This window comes from Tachypleus tridentatus, chromosome 6 (assembly GCF_004210375.1).
Source record: "Tachypleus tridentatus isolate NWPU-2018 chromosome 6, ASM421037v1, whole genome shotgun sequence".
Taxonomy (NCBI): Eukaryota; Metazoa; Arthropoda; class Merostomata; order Xiphosura; family Limulidae; genus Tachypleus; species Tachypleus tridentatus.
Window position 1 is genome coordinate 138,834,412 of NC_134830.1, and position 16,154 is coordinate 138,850,565.

The 16,154-nt window shown below is 34.6% G+C and overlaps 1 protein-coding gene across 1 annotated transcript in view; it reads left to right on the forward strand.

Annotated features, from left to right (window-relative positions):
* The window catches only part of LOC143251744 (uncharacterized), a 53,830-nt gene extending 38,191 nt beyond the window's left edge, over positions 1-15,639 (forward strand). The window contains exons 2-7 of the mRNA XM_076502988.1: positions 294-376; positions 2,636-2,720; positions 5,306-5,338; positions 5,721-5,825; positions 13,998-14,188; positions 15,514-15,639. Coding sequence (XP_076359103.1) covers positions 294-376; positions 2,636-2,720; positions 5,306-5,338; positions 5,721-5,825; positions 13,998-14,188; positions 15,514-15,639 — 623 coding nt within the window. The remainder of the gene's footprint in view (positions 1-293; positions 377-2,635; positions 2,721-5,305; positions 5,339-5,720; positions 5,826-13,997; positions 14,189-15,513) is intronic.
* The last annotated feature ends 515 nt before the right edge of the window (positions 15,640-16,154 follow it).

Genomic DNA, 16,154 nt, shown 5'->3' on the forward strand with positions numbered 1-16,154 from the left:
TACAACAGTAATAAACAAATACCATAATTGTATCTGTATGGCGTCTGATCGATAGTAATCGATAAAGTGAAGCGAGACGTTAAATGTTTTATATTCCGAGTTTTTCATATCCTATGTATAAGCAGTGATCGTGGGGGGGGGGGGGATATATAAAATAATTAACGTGGCTGCGAATGGTTGCATAAGGCGAGAGTCGTCAGTTCTCGGAACTAATTTCGACGAATAGTAATTTTTCTCCTCAGTTTTTGTTGCTTTTTTCATAATTCGTAATGCTTTTCCTCCCAATTTTGTAGGTTTTGGTTTCGTTACATTCGAAAACGAAGACGTTGTGGATAAGATTTGTGAAATTCATTTCCATGAAATCAACAACAAAATGGTGAGTGTGTATTTTATTCACTTTCTTTATTTAATCAGTTGATTACATTTCAGGTTACTATAGTTACTACTTCTCAAGATAGTCTTCACTGAACATTTTATTTATCTCTGTTTATAATATCGCATTCTCTATTCCTACTGAAACAATCCATAAACAACGTTTTAACTCATCTCCTATGTTGGCTGACTTGTAGAGAAACGTCCATAAACAACGTTTTTAATTAATATCTTATGTTAGCTGACTTGTTAAAAAACATCCCATAAAGAACGTTTTTAATTCATCTCCTATGTTAGTTGACTTGTTAAAAACAACATCCCATAAACAACGTTTTTTAATCCATCAACTATGTTGGCTGACTTATTAAACATCCTTATAAACAGTATTTTTAGTTCATCTCCTGTTTTAGCTGGCTTGTTAAAAGATCCCATAAACAGTTTTTTTATTTATTTTCTGTGACTTGTGAAAAATATTATTTATGATAGCATTGGAACAAGGACATGGAAGGTAGGACCAGGAGTACCCGCAGAACAAAAAGAAGTCATTTTCTAGTCATGTAGTCGTCCAGTTGACGTGGTCGCTTCAAGTCAGGTTCATTTAAATTGTGCTGTACAGCTTATAGATGGGACAGCAGTAAAGTACGACAAAAAACAATTAATAGAGACACGAGTAAAATGATATATTGAAAATGGTGCCTTAACGCTTCGACCATGTAAATTGACATATTTGTCACGAACGTCGGTAATAACGTTGTACATTATCTTCTGACATGATATAGATGTTAATCGAACTTTATGAGGACGATCTGTATATGTAGCTTGTCATCACAGATGAGAGCCGTAACGTCATGGATAGTTATAAAATCATGTAGCAAGCTATTCCTTAAAAAGAGAGAGAGAAGAGAAAACAGAAAACATTCCTACAGCATTTTAAGAAAGAGAACTTTCAATATTCTTTGTGGTACTTCGCATGGCAGAGCGTTTAATACTGCAGTCGGCTTCAAAACTACAGCCTCATCGCGGTACAGCGGTATGTCTGCCGACTTACACCACTAAAAATCGAGTTTCAGTACAGGTAGACCATTGTGCAGCTTTGTGCCTAATTAGAAGCAAACAAAACCAAAATGCAATCCAAACAAATTTTCAATAATGCCTTCATCTGCGAAATGGAGTTCGTAGCTACGAAAAAGAACCCTCCGACCCAAAAATCAATTGTGAGCTTAATTCTTAATACCATTAGCACGACAGTAAAAACAAATTTAAAGTTCACAAAAGGTGATAAATTTTTAGCCACATCTCAAAATCAATAGCCGTCTATGAAACAGATGGCCAAAGAAACTGAAATAACAGCAATATTATTTAGCCATAGACCGCTTAAGCGTAAGTTATCGACGTAGTTGTCTGAAAACAGGAAAGGGATCTTAAAAAGTTTATCAGGATATGTTATCTAAGACTGAACTCACTTTGCTAAGCTTGTTGCAATTCAAGTTGCGGTGTCGTAATAGTTTGTTTGTCTGTAATTAAGCACAAAGTTACACAGTGAACTAACTAACTGTGCTCTTCCCACCACAGGTACAGAAACCCGGTTTCTAGCGTTGTAAGTTCGCAGACATACCACTGGACTGAGCACGACTGTGGAGAGAAAATAGTTCCAAAGGAACAATGAAAGAAGGGTTAATGTTATCAGAGACAAGATGTGAAACGTGAATTGTACGATAATATTAATGTTACCTGACATAATCATGTAACACTAAAGTCACTCTTTTAAAATAATTAATATGATGCCAGCAAGATTTATAATATTACCCTCCTTATATTAACATAGTAAATAAATATTTGGTAGGATATGTACCACGAACTTTACTGTACTGACGTAGTTAATTCCTGTTATGAAACATGTTAGTACTAATAATCTACTGTCTTAGCTGGATTCCTTATCGATTGTGATTTCATTAGTAATGACCAAGACTTTGGAACCTGAAAAGCGATTTTGTGAACGTTCTGAACAGGAAGTCCTAGTTCGAATTTCTATCACTGTGTCCTTTACACTGATAGTAACGTTATTAACGATTGCATGTATATTATATCAGTAAGATATTTAAACCTTAACGTGGTTATTTTCTGAGTTTAGTAAACCAAGTTATATTTTGGTGCGCTAGATATTATAAGAATAATTAGTAACGGCGAAGAACTAAATTGTTAAATAAAGACGTGAACAGTCTTTGAATTAGTCTTAGAATATAATGTATTTACATGTGTATAGGTTGAATGTAAGAAAGCCCAGCCGAAAGAAGTTATGATGCCGAGTACCCTTGTTCGTGGGAGAGGAACAGGCAGAGGGGCCTTTGGTAAGCTGGTATTTGATAGAAAAACTAAATTTTTAATACTGCCTTCTCACTCAACTTAATCCAGAGAGTTACGTTAAGATAGTGTTTGGCATGATTTTGATTTATTATAATTTGTATAGTTTTTTTAAAAGGCAGCTGCTCACACTAAATGAACTGAAGAACCAGTAGCAACTTAAGGAAATTCATTCTGCGAAAACGTACAACACTACTTAAAACCGTGTTCAAATACAATGCTACCGCAAACCAAACATTACAGAATTACTGTTTAGTTTTAACAAAAACAGCAGTGTGTCCAGTCCTGGATTACCCAATAGGCAGACTAAGCACGTGCTTTGGGCACTAGCAGAGCAGGAGCTAAAAAAAATGATTTTTGAAATAGTTTGACATTTCAAAGAAAGCATGGAATCTTGGGAAAAATCAAAACTTTGTTAGAATTTCTTACAAACTCTTTTCCCATTTTTGTTCCCTTTTTATTACTTATCTTCACCTAAAACAGGTCTGCATTGATCAGTATAAAATTTATAAAGTTGTATGTGTTTTTTTTAATATACACAGATGATAAACTAACTGCTCTGCAGAATGCTCTTTGTCTCAGAAGAAAAGAATAAAAACCCTCAGAAAACAACAACAACGTGTCAGGCAGACTTTATTCACTTTCCCTAGTGTGCATAGAAGCGGAAATACTTCGTCGACTCAGTTTCGATGAAATTATTCAAGATTTTGAAATCAGAAAATATAGGGCCCGGCATGGCCTAGCGCGTTAAGGCGTGTGACTAGTAATCTGAGGGTCGCGGATTCGCATTCGCGTCGTGCCAAACATGCTCGCCCTCCCAGCCGTGGGGGCGTTATAATGTGACGGTCAATCCCACTATTCGTTGGTAAAAGAGTAGCCCAAGAGTTGGCGGTGGGTGATGATGACTAGCTGCCTTCCCTCTAGTCTTACACTGCTAAATTAGGGACGGCTAGCACAGATAGCCCTCGAGTAGCTTTGTGCGAAATTCCCAAACAAACAAACAAACAAACAAGCTTAGGGCCTGTAAAAGTAATAATCCGGCTGGCCCTGAGTGTTAATATTTGATTGTTTCAGAATTTTCGCCAAAAACTACACAAAGGGCTATCTGTTTATATCCAGCCCTAATTTTGAGTTGATAAACTAAAGTAAAGGCAGCTAATCGACAAAACCCACTACCAACTCTTAAGACATACATGTTTGACCGAACAGGTAACTAAACACGCTTACTGAAAAGTTAAATGACGAAAGAACGCAGTATCTTAGGTCTAACACACTTTTCATTAGTTTACATACTTTACGTCTCCTAAAACACATACCATGACGTACTGAATTAGCTTTAGATTTATGGACTGCATTTGGAATGACCGTTACTCTTATAACCGTTACGCATCATGGTCCCAAGGTGTGTATTATGCTTTGTACTAAAAGGCTGTAAAGAGTTCGAGTACACTAACCAACAGACTATGCCTGGCCTCCATGTAACAGTTGTAAACTTAGAATACAGTTTGTTTGTATTTTAAAGAAAATATGTCCGAATACAGTACATTAACTCTAAGCCTTTTCCTTTTCTTTTTTTCTCTGATATGAAGACACAAGTGTTAAAATTTTGTTTTGTTTGTTCAAAACACTTTAGTTTGAGACTATACATTTAGGACTAGTTCAGTATATCAATGTGTGTGCTTTTAACAAACATAAAATATTCAAACGAATGAAAAGTATTTTAGATCTCAGGTACCACACTGATTCAACGACTGTCTTTAGTTATTTTACCACCTGATACCCCTTTTTTCTTTTTTGTTCAACAAATCTTTAAGTGCAAAGTGAGTTATTATGAGCGGGAAAAATCCCCTCTTTCGAAATGGGGCTTTAGTTTTATCCCTACGTAACACGCGATAACACAGTAAAGAAAAGTGTCTTTAGTGACTTCAAGAAGTAGGCTTAGCTTAAATTACTCAGTGCACATGATCAATGATACTTTTTATGGCATCAGCAAGTAGGCTTCGTTCCTTCAGTGCGTGTATTTTATGTGATTATAATAATGCAAGGCTATCAACACGCGCGCGCACTGAGCGTGAGGCTCACCCATTTGGGTTTGTTCTCACGCTCACACGCACTAGGAAACAAAAATCTCATGTTTTAGGCAAATTGGTAGTTTTCCATAACGCATTGTGATCATATGTATCTAGTCAAATTCAGAATCACAATAAAAAATTTTAAAAATCGGGGGGACATGTCCCCTGAACACCTAAAAGCCACCCACTTTCAACATATTCCTAAACATTTGCAGGTCTAACAATGTATGATTAAACTGTAAGAAAAGGTTATTATTTGCGTGAGTACCTTTAATATAATTCTTAGAATAGCTATGGCGAATTATTGTAAAAAATATGACCGATATAAAAAGTTTAAGACATGAAACAGGTTTTCGTTACTCATTTACTCTACATTTAGAAAAACGAAATTATTCATTTTAACGTAAATTATGGTGTTAATAGCCTATACATAGTTTAATAAGTGTTCAGTTCAGACTTACGATTATTCATATTTGTTGACACTCTTCGTCCACTTCCAGACCTTGTTTGGCCACTTGGAGCCCTCACTGATGGTAAGTGCCCACTCATTTTTCAGTTGTATGAAACTAGTTCCCATCATTTCCTGTAAACAGCTAATTATATTTTCCACTTGCTTTTCCTTTCCTACGCGTGATCCATTATATTCCTGTGTGTACTCACTCATACGTGTAATGTCTTTCTGTAAACATTTGTTCACAGTGGATTGAAATCAAATTAAATAGAACACACATAAAAAGTCTTAAAATAGCTATAAAAAACCTAAGAACAAATAAATAGTAGGTACAAACTGTGTTGCGTTTATCGCAGTAAAATTTCAAAACCAAAATATATCACTAAACGTTGTTAGTACCTGTTTCTTGTGCAGTATCATTAAGTAGTCAAGTTGGATTGAATTAACTTTTGGTTTTGGTTTAGATTCTGACGTCCTGTGTGCCCCCCTGTCTTCAGTTGGGTTCCCGGCCTATAGCTACGGACGGGCAAGTTATCCAGGATACCCAGGTTTTGGCCATTTATTTGCAGGTATGAACTTTGACATGTAGTAATTCTGTGCCTCCTTCTCTCTTGACCTTGTCACTATTTAATCATACTCGACCGTCGCCTGTAATCCATTGTATGCAAATATTATAAACCCTAACTCATCTTATATTGATCTGGACATGACAAAATTAAAAGTTTCAAATGTTTATTATTCTTATGTTTGTTTTTCGAGTTAAAACTTGACGAAGGAATAACAATAATTAAGAAAAGTTGTTAATTAAGTCTGATATGACATAACAGAAGGAAAAAAAAAAACGACACACGATGCTGTTCTTGTATGAGAACAAAACGAATACCGGGAGGTGTAACATAAGCTCTTAAACTAGACTATTGAAGGATGGGAAGTGATAATTTCTCACGATTGTACTGGGATGACAATATAAGACGCATGAAAATGTTTGTATGCGTTTTAAAAGTCAAATAAAGCACTCAATGTGAATAGTTAAGCCTAAATTTAATATTAAGTAACGTAGTTTTAGCGAGATTTAATTAATAATAGATATCGACGATTTAATGGATGAAAGCAATTTGTAAAGGAAATGTTAGGTTAATTATTATTATTATATAAAATAATACTACTCGTAACCAGACCAGTAAGGCCTAATCCCCTTAATAATATGTATTACCGAAATATGTGAATATTTTGGTGTAAAAATCTAGTTAAAAAGCAGCATACCGATGAAGAAATTCAAAATTAACGTTTGTAGATGTTTGTGTAGCTTCTTAATCAACATTTGTTTTATAATTATCTGTCTAAATTCGTTGCGTTAGTTCAGCCTCAAACGCAAGTAGAATGTCTATCATTCTGACCCTTATATCTGTCTCACTGCGACCCATCCCCTTCCGACTAGGAAAACTGAAGCCAGGTATAAATGCAATACAGTTTCGTTATTGTAAGATAAATATTAGTTAAGCAAGCTTGGTTTTGAATTTAGCGCAAAGCTACACAAGAGCTATCTGCGCTAGCCATCCCTAATTTAGCAGTGAAAGACTAGAGGGAAGGTAGCTAGTCATCACCATCCACTACCATCTTTTGAGCTACTCTTTTACAAACGGATAACAGGATTGATTGTCACATTATAACGCCCGCACGGCTGAAAGGACGAGTATGTTTTGTACGACAGAGATTCGAACTCGCGACTCTCAGATTTACGAGTCGAGCTCCTTAACAACCTGGCCATGCCGGACCCTATAATGAGATTGACCGTCATACTATAACGCTCCCACGGCTGAAAGAGAGAGTATATTTGGTGAAGCCGAGGAGACAAACCCGCGACCCTGGGATTGTAAGTCGAGCGCCCCAAGCCACCTCGTCATGGGGGGACCAGTTAATTAAGCCCATGCTTTCCATTTTCACAGCCAATGTTGCTTGAAGAAGAAAACGTTAAATACGTTTTTGAACATGTTTCGGTTTTCTACATATTTCAAGTTTTGTTATATGTAAATAATGAATAAATAGCCAGTGTTAGGATAAAATAAATAACGTTGTGTTATTAATTCATACCCCCATAAATTTGCCTTGTAAATAACTTAAATAAAATTGGTAATAATTACAATTGACTTAATCTTACTCGTACTATAATAGTTGTTCATTAAAACTGATAATATACACAGCGTCTAATCCAATACTGTCTTGTACTTCATCTGGCCTTATGAACCCTGTTGTTAGGAGCAAATCCTAGCGAGACTGGATATAGCGGATGTAGTGTGGTTAACCTATTATATTTTCCTTTGCTTTCACTCGTGGATTGTAATGATTAGTAGTTTAAAATTACTGTGCATATTTATAAACCTGGAAAAGCTTATTAACTATGTGCCTAAACTGAAACTACTTTCGTAAAGAACCATGTATATTTTTTGAGTGAATAAGTTAAATTATTGTTCTATATTTATTCACACTATGGTATGTTTATTGATATATTTTTATCACCTTGGTTCTTTTACAAGTCATTCTAAGCTTGTTCTGAAAACTTCATAAATATAAACTTTTATGCATTTTAAAATATAAAACTACTTTAATGTGGAAATTAGTTGTGTATCGTTTAACTGAAATATCGTTTTAAAGAACTTAGCTGATAATATGCTATCAAATTAGTAATATATCAAAACATAGGGAAACTTTCATGTTATCTTGCTACGATTATGCCTAACTTAGATATAACGGTATCCTCTTAGAATATAAAGTTTGACTGATGAAAATGTTTTTTAAAACGAATTTCACAAGTGCTATACAGACAGCAATCAAAATAAGAAATGTTGTTTCTATTTTAAACAGTGAACTAAAATTAGAAACAAAACATATCGTTCATTTACTCTGCAAGTGAATTTACCTTAACACCATAGGTTCGAAATTGTATCTTTACAGGCTCTAATATAGGTGACACTTTAAACTTGTTCAGAATGTTGCAAATTCTTTGTGCCATTGGAAATAAAGATATTAAAACACTAATGTTTTATACGGGCATTTTTACTTCAGTTTCTTTGCTGTTGTTTTTTCCAAAGATGCCTTAGAATGTAGAAATAAGCCTATGGCTTATACCAGAACAAGAAATGTTATGATTTTAATATCGCTATAGAATATAAAATATCTAATAATTATAAGTATTATATCTCTCAGTTTTGGATAATGCAATCTTTTGAATAGTTAGCTTCTGTGTTATTAAAAGGTGGAACCATAGCTTGAGAAAGCTACTAATTTAATAAATAGATCTTATGTAACATTACACCAATAGTCACGTGCCTACTTTTAACACAAAGATATTTTACTTGCGGTTCTTTTGCTTGCGGTTAAATGTTATAAACAAACACAATTATTAATATTTAAATTGATAGTAGTAGAAAAAGTGCGGTTTTATTGTTTTGTTGGGTTTTTTTTTTAATAATATTAATTCGTAATATTACTTTACTAAACCGTAAGTCTAAAGTCAAACTCGTAAAATTATACACGGACTTTTCTCTACGTTAAAATACTTTTATTTGCGATCTTGCAGTGCCCTTCATTGGGTAATAATATACTCAAGTTAGGCCTAATAAGAAATTGTACAAATTTATTTGTTATTCATTTAAGAACCCTAACTGCTCCCCGCTAGTAAAGCGGTATGTCTCCGGATTTACAACGCTAAAATCAGGCGTTCGATTCCCCTCGGTGGGCTGAGCAGATAGCCCGATGTGGCTTTGCTATAAAAAAAACACACAAACACACGAACCATAACTTGTATATTTTTAAAATTATTTCTAAGCTTCGTATGAGCAAAAGTCTACAAATTTCTGAGAAGTGTATTGCATAAACGATGTGCTTGTTTGGTATCTTTTACTCCAAAATATTGTATACACTAAAAAGTTTCATAACACAGATCACAAATTTTATGCCGTTCTGTTTTAGAACTTTTTTTTCTTCACAAATCTCATTTATTTTTATTGTCTATGATTTTTATTTTTGTGTCATATGTCATTTTCAAAATTAATTTATTCGGTATAGGTTCTGACCCTTTTAAATTAAAATACCTTTTAAATTACTTTAATTAGCTTGGAGCAATCGCAAACATTGAATTCATGAAATTCCGAGTTAGGTGAAAATTTAATTATATAAAAGCCAGTGTTTGTTACGTCATGCTTGATTTCTAGAAGTAGGAGGTATCAGAAAAGCCAAAATGCACTTATCTAAACCGAATAGTTCGATTATTGTTTGTCCATTACGATTTTAGTGACGGGAGGTGCAAGGGGGCTGTTAGGAGGTACCATCAATCCGTATAAGTGAGCGTTGGTATAAAAAGCCTAACATAAAGACATAGTGTGGGATCACCTAGTCTATAGCCAAGTGCATACAGTTTATTATGAAAGTAAAAATGTCGATTTAATTTCAAATTTAAACCTTTTCTGAATAAAACTATTTTCTATTATATTCACAAATGTTTTTTATAAACATTAACTTTTCATTCGACGGAGACTTTAAATAAATGAAATAAGATTTTTTTTTTCATTTTATACTTTCAGTGACTAGACTAACAACAATATTAGGTTATACTTTTGTTGCTAAGCAACACTACATAAAAGCCATTGTTGGAACGTAATGTTACCAAAACGCACTGGCTTTTCTATATATTAGTTGTAATCTGATTTATTTTTTTTCCAATAATAATTTTATAACTACGCCACGAATTCTTTTCATGTATGATCTTAATTTTGATTGGCTCACAAAGGAATTCACCGACGTTTGACTGCGTCGTCTGTACTTTTCTGTCTATTTGTTGGTCAAGCATGAGTTTACAAAATTTATTTATTTCAGTTAGCTGTGAAATGAGAGATTAGAGTATACTATGGGGTGGGGTGATTGTATTTGCCCCGATATATGGACAGGCTATACGCTAGTAGTTTAATATAAGATACTGATAACTCTCATAAATCTTCTTTCCCCATTTTTAATATAGGAAATCTTCGAAAATAATTCAATTCTGCCTTTAACAAATTGTATATGCTCGAAATAACTTCAAAAATTCACTTTAAAAATATTTTTTTCTCTCTTACAAAATAAATAACCACGATTTAAATTGGTTTGAGTTAAAATTATTGAATGATTATAAATTGCGTAACAAAATGCATTTAGCCCTCTTTTCTTGGCGAAACTAGTTTGAATTATCGTGTGTATTAAAGAAACGTTTTATATATGTGAAAAGACCTCAGGAAATAAAAGAAACCTAATGGTATAGTTTCTGTCAGCAACTAAGTTGAAGTCTATTGATCCTTTCAATAGAGGCACCAGATTTTTCTGGCATGTTGCATTACTGTCTTTTCACTTCCATAAAAAAATATTTCTTGATATCACTTATAACTTGAATCCACGTTTACCCAACCTTGCCGAAATTCTTCTTCGTATTTTTATAATACAGCATTGACTTAATGTTGTGTGTGTGTGTAATTTACCAACAATCGATTTTGCTCACTGAATGACGTTTTTTGCTTTCCACGAACCCCCCAAAAAAGTCACATAATTCAGTTCTTATTGATTTTGTTTATAACCTAAATCTCTCAAGAAATGGTACGTTAAGCCTACGTGTCTCAGAACTGTAATACAGTATTAACTTGTTACCAACTAATAGTATGTCTACGGACTTACAACGCTAAAAATCAAAGATTCGATTCCACTCGGTGGACTCAGCAGATAGCCCGATGTGGCTTTACTACAAGAAAACACACACACACCAACTAGTAGAATTATTATTTTTTTACAACGATGATTGTGAAATTCTGGGTTTTCGAATACGTTATGTTCATCACTAGAATTCCGAAATAGACATTTGTTATCATCAGATAAAACCCGATCTCACAGTTGTACGACTTTTTCCCATATTTCATGTCTCTTACTGTTGTTTACTTTTAAATTATCTCTACGATTCTTTTGAGGCAGAGGTAACGAACATATTTTATGAGTTATCTATTCCCTATGAATATTATTTCATATATATTTGTGTTATTACCCTCGAACTAAGAACGATTACAATATAGCGAGAGAAAACTTATCAAAATGTTTATTTGTTGTTAAGCTCAATGAAACCCGGTTTTTAGCGTTGTAAGCTTATAAACTTGCTGCTGAGGGTACGTATGTATGTAAACCAAACAGACTTACTAAAAAATCTCCTTAAATTTACTGAAAGGATTCATACCCTTCCCCCCTTGGTTTTTAAGGCACATTTTTTGAAATTATTTTTTCAACAACTTGATTGGGGACACATGACTTTGTATGTCACAGGAGGCCCCAGGAACATACGACTCATGCAGAGAAATTTAAACAAAAAGATAGCATGAATATTCTAATTCATTCACCCAATTGCTACTGTGGTCCTCTATGTATCTTACATAGGAAGTAGATCGTTTCATCCAAGCTTTTGGAGGTGTCGGTTGTTTTTTTTGTTGTTGTTTCTTGTATAAGTTACGCACAAAGCTATACAATGGACTATCTGTGCTCTACCCACCGGGTTTATAGCGATGTAAGTCAGCAGATATTATCGTTGTGTCACTAGGGGACGGGACCAGTTTTGTTAATCTGAGTGCTACAACAACTAAAAATAATTGAAGTTAATATTTATGATGTAATATATGGACTCCACCTTTAGTGAACAGTTTTAGAATGTCAGTAATTTGATAAAGCACCCTATTTTAAAACCCTATGGTAATAACCACTTTGGTTTTGAAGCTCACGCAAAGCTACACGAAGGATATTTGCGCTAGCCGTCTCTGATTTAGCAGTGAAAGGTTGGAGGGAAGGCAACTAGTCATCACCACCCACCATTAACTCTTGAGCTACTCTTTTACCATCGAATATTTTTTCTTTTTGTTTTGCTTTTGATCATTAAAAATATAACTCCATATGCGTTTCACATTTGTAAATTTAGTCAATTTGCATTTTGTTAATATCGGAAGAACATGGCGGCACACGTATTTGGGTCTTTATTTTGTCAAAAGCGCTTTTGCTAAAAATATTTACCGATAGGTATCTTCTTGCGTGAACATTTAATGCGAAAAAACATTTATGATTTCTCTCAACACAACAGTAAGAAGGAACGTGTTCACAAAACGTCGAGTAAAAAATTTTGTTTCTTTTTTTTCTAATTAGACTCAGTTTCATTATTAGAGATTACATCCCACCCTAGTGGTGAGTATAACCTCCAAAACCATAACTATTCATAAAGTTTCGCATTACCTCATTTATATGCCAAAACTATTTTTCAGACCATTACTTCCTTTAACGCAAAGCTTCAGAATTGGCTATCTATGCCGTTTCGGTTGCGGGGATCGATTTCTGGATTTTAATGTCATAAGTCTCCTTCCCGACCGATTTTACGTCCGGTTCCAATAAAAAATGTTTTTTAATTAAAAGCAGAACCAAGACTAGCGGTGGAATGGAGGGTGCGGGGGGAAGGGAGTGTTTGCCGGCTATTAATTTAATTTTTACATATATATTAGATTCGGCTCCACTACATACTTCAATCTTTTTCTTATTCCCTCTTTAAAAAAAACTGGTGTCGGGACTGGTAAAAAGAAATTCATTAGTAATACAATTCAGTACTGGGAACCGATTACGTTTGCAACAGGAACGTCAATTAGTGATTAAGATAGCAACCCATGCTATCTATAGATTACCAGATAACAACAACGTTGATTCCTTTATCGAATTAGTGTACACTAGAACAGAACGTTGTAAAGGAATTGTGTAACGAACTCAAGCAGTGTTAGTGTTATAATGTTTCTACAAACACGTCATTAGTTGTACAGCAGGCGTGTATAGTTCGAGTTTAGCCTAAAGTACCAAAATATCGGGTTAACGAAGAAAATTTCTTAAAGTTACTTTATTTTATTATTGTTTTCAGTATTCTCAGACACCAGGGGTATGGAAGCACTTTTCTTCAGTTGTTATCTAACAGGAGGCTACGTAGAGGCTTATCTGTGAAAACCGAATTTTAGCCTAATAAGCCCTTTGACTTAGAGTTGAGCTAGTTTACTTCAATAACAGTGTATGTTTTGTGATTAAAAAAATGGTTTTTAGACACTGGAAAGAAACTAGGTGAAAACTAGGTGAGTACCTTACACACTGCAAGTTTTATAAGTTGTTACTTTCTTATCAATAGTTCAGTGTATTTGTTAAAACCTGTCATAAGTGGCTACTTTCTTGTCAATTGTTGGACATATTTGTTCTTTCTTGTCAATAGATAGGCCTGCTTTTTTGTGTGTTTATGCCTGCCATAAATTTACTTCCTTGTCAATAATTAAAAGTTATCGACTTTTCTATGTGATAGTTTCCTGTTCTACATTGATGCCAGGGAACTTTGAAAAGTGTGGGGAGAGAGAGAAAACGTTCAAAAAGGAGTTAACTCTTTCTATTTGTCTCTCTTTATTTTTATTGTTTCAAATTTATGCTTTTGGCCTTCAAATATTTTTATCACTCTAGAAATATATATTTGAGATGTGTGTAAGAATTATCTTTTGTAGAGCCAAAGCATCAAAATAATAAAAAGTGTGGTTCGAAATTTGTAAAATTATAGTCACGAAGAGGCAAAAATAGTGTTGAAAAGGTTTTTTAAAGCCAGAAATTTATGTATATATGTTTTGTTTATCCGAATGGACTGTAGTGCGTCATATAGCTCCCCACATTTTTCCTAGGCTTCCCTGGATTTAGTTACATCCATCCACCACCACGACTGACCGGCCACCCGCCACCCTTTATGCTGACCATTACACCACTACTCCAGCTTTCACCCCTATTACTAACATCACTCGATCCGAGCCCTCTTCCATACCAATTAATAATAGTTACATACCTAGGGATCATTATTTACAACAACGACATACAGGTAAGTCATAGTTAACACACAGTAGGTGTTTACTGTCTATCTCCATAGTAATTATGGTTTGTTTGTGTTTTCACTATTGTTCGACTCCCTCCCATGTCTTTGAAATGTTTCCGACCAGTTTTCTCACTTTTATACTTTTTTTCATTTGTTATTTGAACCAGTAAAATGTCGATTAGTGGAGACTTGGAGGTTTAATTTCAACAGCGTCTCTTACGTTACTAAATCTTGAGAGCGACTGGAATTTTGTTTTGCTTTAAAACAAAGCATTTTGACGTCAAATCTGAGGAAAACTACGTGTTTTTTTTAATCGTGTGTCGTCCTCTTTCGTTTATAAGTTCAACTTGTGGACATATATTATGATAATTTGCTGGTATCTTAAATTATGTTCAAAAGATATTTTGATTCTAAGCCAAAAAAGAATTCACTAGGTGTCGTTGCTTTACCATATACCTTTTTTAAAAAAAAAATCATCCATCTTACTTTGTTTTGTCCAACGTATATAACGTATAGTTGCATCGTAAGCTGATAATACTATCTGGGTCGTAAGGTTTGTTAATTTGTTTTGAATATCGCGCAAAAGCTACACAAGGGCTATCTGCGCTAGCCGTCCCTAATTTAGCAGTGCAAGACCAGTGTGAAGGCAGCTAGTCATCACCACCCATCGCTAACTCTTGAGCTACTCTTTTACCAATGAATAATGGTATTGTTTGTATTTGAATTTCGCGCAAAGCTACACGAGAGCTATTTACGCTAACCGTCCCTAATTTAGATTAGTAGAACGAAGGCAGCTAGTAATCACCATCCACCAACAAACTACTTGGACCACGAATAGTGGGATTGGCCGTCACATTTTAACGCCCCCAAAGGACTGACGGACCCGCGACCCTCAGATTACAGTCAGAGTGTCTTAACCACCTGGCCATGCCAGAAAGGTATTAAATAAAAAGTATCTGAGGAAATGACAAGATATGAGTAAAATTAGATTTCAATTATAACCAATTTTAATGCTTATTGCTCCTCTTCTGCCCTTGCAAGCTTCAGCTAATTTCGTAGAACCCTGATTAATAAGTATTTACTGAGCAGTAATTAAACTATCTATGGTTTTCAAAGTGACATTTAATTTACATATATATATCTTGTTGGTAACCGAGTTTGCTGCAGTGATTTTAATTATGGTTGTATTGGCAGTGGCACCATCTACCGATTTCACAGAGAGACAACGTCCAGCGCCTACACGTGCGTAGTGCATCTCCGCTGAAAAAGTTTATCTTAACGCTTTTTTTTACTTTGATTGGATGCTCGTCTCTCACTTTTCCTCATTCCAGGTTTCAGAGAGTTACTCAAACAAGCAAGCTCTTGACCCGTTTTCGAAACAAAATCGTTCAACGGTAGACTCCTGTGAGTTCATCAGGAGTTCCTGTGACACATGCTTGCTTTTGGCTTTCTTCTGAACCACATATCATCCGTGACTCTTAACGATGTGTTCTGTCTTTCAGTTGAAGAACTGGCACCATTACTGAAGACAGCTTTAGAACTGTTCTCCAAGAATTACTTTCCTAAGTTACCATGTTATACACAAAGCGTAGATTTATTCCTGTATCTTGAAAGGGCACAGGGAAAATCGTAGTGTTTTAGTTCTGCGATCACTTTCAATGTCGTCCTAGATGAACAGCAGTCTGAATTGCACGTTCCAGTAATCCCTGGTGAATTACTTGCGCTGTTAAGTGATAATGAAACAAGTGAAAATTACTACCTTATCGGTATTCGAAAGGTTCCGATTTTTTTAATCTCCAAGTTTTATTTTTTTTACGAAAAAAAATATAATCAACTGTTCAATTAATTACAGAATTGGCTTAATGAACAGGCTTAGGTTTTATATCGTCCACTGATTACTTTCCTGACACTTCTAATTTGAACTCTAGTTTTGATCACGTAAAGATCATAACGGTTCATAAACTTGATATTT